Source organism: Austrofundulus limnaeus, unplaced genomic scaffold (assembly GCF_001266775.1).
Source record: "Austrofundulus limnaeus strain Quisiro unplaced genomic scaffold, Austrofundulus_limnaeus-1.0 Scaffold2601, whole genome shotgun sequence".
NCBI lineage: Eukaryota > Metazoa > Chordata > Actinopteri > Cyprinodontiformes > Rivulidae > Austrofundulus > Austrofundulus limnaeus.
The window spans coordinates 1,719-6,063 of NW_013955003.1; the positions used below are offsets into that span (position 1 = coordinate 1,719).

The 4,345-nt window shown below is 47.4% G+C and overlaps 1 protein-coding gene across 1 annotated transcript in view; it reads left to right on the forward strand.

The window, feature by feature from the left end:
* Positions 1 to 189: 189 nt before the first annotated feature.
* The window catches only part of cyb5d1 (cytochrome b5 domain containing 1), a gene marked incomplete at its 5' end in the record, with an annotated part of 6,904 nt that continues 2,748 nt past the window's right edge, over positions 190 to 4,345 (forward strand). The window contains 2 exon segments of the mRNA XM_013999978.1: positions 190 to 266; positions 3,642 to 3,860. Of these exon segments, the coding sequence (XP_013855432.1) occupies positions 190 to 266; positions 3,642 to 3,860 (296 nt within the window).

Consider the following 4,345-nt stretch of genomic DNA (forward strand, 5'->3'; position numbering starts at 1 on the left):
TCAGGTGTTTCAGGTGTATCAGGTGTATCAGGTGTTTCAGGTGTATCAGGTGTATCAGGTGTTTCAGGTGTATCAGGTGTATCAGATGTTTCAGGTGTAACAGGTGTATCAGGTGTTTCAGGTGTTTCAGGTGTATCAGATGTTTCAGGTGTTTCAGGTGTATCAGGTCAGCTCTCTGTGTTCCTGCAGGAGATGTTCTGCTGCTTCCTCTGCTGGAGTCTGCAGGTCAGGACATCAGCTGCTGGTTCGACCCCGAAACCAACGATGTGAGTCAGACATGTCTACAGTCAGACAGGTCTACAGTCAGACAGATCTACATTAATACAGGTCTACAGTCAGACAGGTCTACTGTCAGACAGGTCTTCAGTCAGACAGGTCTTCAGTCAGACAGGTCTGCAGTCACACAGGTCTACAGTCAGACAGGTCTACACTCAGACAGGTCTTCAGTCAGACAGTTCTTCAGTCAGACAGTTCTTCAGTCAGACAGGTCTACAGTCAGACAGGTCTACAGTCAGACAGGTCTTCAGTCAGACAGGTCTTCAGTCAGACAGGTCTACTGTCAGACAGGTCTACAGTCAGACAGTTCTTCAGTCAGACAGTTCTTCAGTCAGACAGGTCTACAGTCACACAGGTCTACAGTCAGACAGGTCTACAGTCAGACAGGTCTACAGTCAGACAGGTCTACTGTAAGACAGGTCTACAGTCACACAGGCCTACAGTCAGACAGGTCTACAGTCAGACAGGTCTACAGTCAGACAGGTCTACTGTCAGACAGTTCTTCAGTCAGACAGGTCTACAGTCAGACAGGTCTACAGTCAGACAGGTCTACTGTCAGACAGGTCTTCAGTCAGACAGGTCTTCAGTCAGACAGGTCTACTGTCAGACAGGTCTACAGTGAGACAGGTCTTCAGTCAGACAGGTCTACTGTCAGACAGGTCTACTGTCAGACAGGTCTTCAGTCAGACAGGTCTACAGTCAGACAGGTCTTCAGTCACACAGGTCTACAGTGAGACAGGTCTTCAGTCAGACAGGTCTACTGTCAGACAGGTCTTCAGTCAGCCAGGTCTTCAGTCAGACAGGTCTACTGTCAGACAGGTCTTCAGTGATACAGGTCTACAGTCAGACAGGTCTACTGTANACAGGTCTTCAGTCAGACAGGTCTACAATCAGACAGGTCTACTGTCAGACAGGTCTTCAGTGATACGTCTTCAGTCAGACAGGTCTACTGTCAGACATGTCTACAGTCAGACAGGTCTTCAGTCAGACAGGTCTACAGTGATACAGGTCTACAGACAGACAGGTCTTCAGTGATACAGGTTTTCAGTGATACAGGTCTTCAGTCAGACAGGTCTACAGTCAGACAGGTCTACAGTCAGACAGGTCTTCAGTCAGACAGGTCTTAAGTCAGACATGTCTACAGTCCGACAGGTCTACAGTGAGACAGGTCATCAGTGAGACAGGTCTACAGTGAGACAGGTCTTCAGTCAGACAGGTCTACAGTCAGACAGGTCTTCAGTCAAACAGGTCTACTGTCAGACAGGTCTTCAGTCAGACTTGTCTACAGTCAGACAGGTCTACAGTGAGACAGGTCTACAGTCAGACAGGTCTTCAGTCAGACAGGTCCACAGTCAGACAGGTCTACAGTCAGACAGGTCTTCAGTCAGACAGGTCTACAGTGAAACACATCATCAGTGAGACAGGTCTACAGTGAGACAGGTCTACAGTGAGACAGGTCTACAGTCAGAGACGTCTTCAGTCAGACAGGTCTACACTCAGACAGGTCATCAGTGAGACAGGTCTACAGTGAGATAGATCTTCAGTCAGACAGGTCTACAGTCAGACAGGTCTACAGTGAGACAGGTTATCAATTAGACAGGTCTACAGTGAGACAGGTCTACAGTCAGACAGGTCTACAGTCAGAAACGTCTTCAGTCAGACAGGTCTACACTCAGACAGGTCTTCAGTCAGACAGGTCTACACTCAGACAGGTCATCAGTGAGACAGGTCTACAGTGAGACAGGTCTTCAGTCAGACAGGTCTACAGTCAGACAGGTCTTCAGTCAGACAGGTCTACTGTCAGACAGGTCTACAGTCAGACATGTCTACAGTCAGACAGGTCTACAGTCAGACAGGTCTGCACTCAGACAGGTCTACACTCAGACAGGTCTACAGTCAGACAGGTTTTACAGTCAGACAGGTTTACAGTCAGACAGGTCTACAGTCAGACAGGTTTTCAGTCAGACAGGTCTACACTCAGACAGGTCTACAGTCAGACAGGTTTTCAGTCAGACAAGTCTACACTCAGACAGGTCTACACTCAGACAGGTCTACAGTCAGACAGGTTTTACAGTCAGACAGGTTTTCAGTCAGACAGGTCTACAGTCAGACAGGTTTTCAGTCAGACAGGTCTACAGTCAGACAGGTCTTCAGTCAGACAGGTCTTCAGTCAGACAGGTCTACAGTCAGACAGGTCAACAGTCAGACAGGTTTTACAGTCAGACAGGTTTTCAGTCAGACAGGTCTACAGTCAGACAGGTCTACAGTCAGACAGGTCTTCAGTCAGACAGGTCTACAGTCAGAAAGGTCTTCACTCAGACAGGTCTACAGTCAGACAGTTCTACAGTCAGACAGGTCTACAGTCAGACAGGTCTACAGACAGACAGGTCTACAGTCAGACAGGTCTACAGTCAGACAGGTCTACAGACAGACAGGTCTACAGTCACACAGGTCTTCAGTCACACAGGTCTACAGGCAGACAGGTCTACACTCAGGCAGGTCTACAGTCAGACAGGTCTACAGTCAGACAGGTTTTCAGTCAGACAGGTCTACAGTCAGACAGGTCTACAGTCAGACAGGTCTACAGTCAGACAGTACTGCTGTGATGTTTTTAACTCCTTCAGTTGGGTCTTTATAAAGTGAAACATCAAAACATTGGTCTTATTTCCTTAATGTAACTCAACAAGCCCCGCCCCTTTTCTGGGGATATCTAAGGTCTGTTTCACAGAGTCTGAGGAGAATAAAAAACACCAAACTGTAGCTGGAAATTCAGACCTTATTGAGTTCTGTCACAAATAATTTCAGTTCATTTATTTAATAAAAACAACMAAAGTCTATTTAAAAACAGTAAATTTGATGTCATAGTTCATAAACAGTCATAGATAAACTGAACGRGTTAAAACCAGAGCCAAACAGAATCAAGGTGCTGTATCTACACAGCACCAGGACACACTAAAGAGAGCAGATGTTTCCTACGGTGTCCTCCACATTTCCACTTCATTGTGTTGTCATCAGGAAATCACCTCATTATCTGGAGAACACACTCAGTGATGTTAAATATGTTGAAACCCATGGTTTTCTGGAGGTAAACACAGAATTATACATGAGGAAAATGTCCACTCTCAGCTTCCGTAGCCAACAAAATACCAGTTAAAACAGTGGATTTCTCAGATATGACCTCTTTATAACACCTTAAACATGTKCTTCATGTGTAACACTCCCTGAACCTGCTGCTAACCTGATGGTGGGCGGAGCCTGATCTGGCCAATCAAACCTCTGTGTCTAGTTTCTGTTCCACAGAGACCTTCAGCTGATTTTAAACTTGATCCAGGTCCACTACTTCCTGTGGTCCTCCTCCCCCTCAGGTCCTGAGGTGTGTGGACCCCCAGACCAGCTGCGTGAGGTTCTGCACCCCCAGGGGCCGGTTCCTGCATGTCCCCCCTGAGGGCCCCTGCTCCGACTGGGACAGCGACATCGGGGAGCCGTGGTGGAGGGACCCCCTCCTGGAGGTGGGCCGTCTGACCACCAAGTCCAGGTGGATCCGCGTCATCAACACGCTGACGTCTCAGGAGCAGCTGCTGGAGGTGAGAGCCAGGTGCATCATGGGTCATGGAGTCCAGACCCCAGCAGGTCCACCGGGTCCACTTCCTGTTTTCATCTTCAGAGTTTGTTCAACTGAACAAGAAGAAATGTGATCTGAAACTACAGAACCAAGAAGATAAAAAACACTTTAATGACCTGAAACACATACTGTTCTTCTTCTACCTGTCTGAGACGTTCTTCTACCTGTCTGAGACGTTCTTCTTCCTGTCTGAGATGTTCTTCTACCTGTCTGAGACATTCTTCTACCTGTCTAAGACGTTCTTCTAACTGTCTGAGATGTTCTTCTACCTGTCTGAGACGTTCTTCTACCTGTCTGAGATGTTCTTCTACCTGTCTGAGACGTTCTTCTAACTGTCTAAGGTGTTCTTCTACCTGTCTGAGACGTTCTTCTACCTGTCTGAGACGTTCTTCTACCTGTCTGAGATGTTCTTCTACCTGTCTGAGACGTTCTTCTAACTGTCTGAGA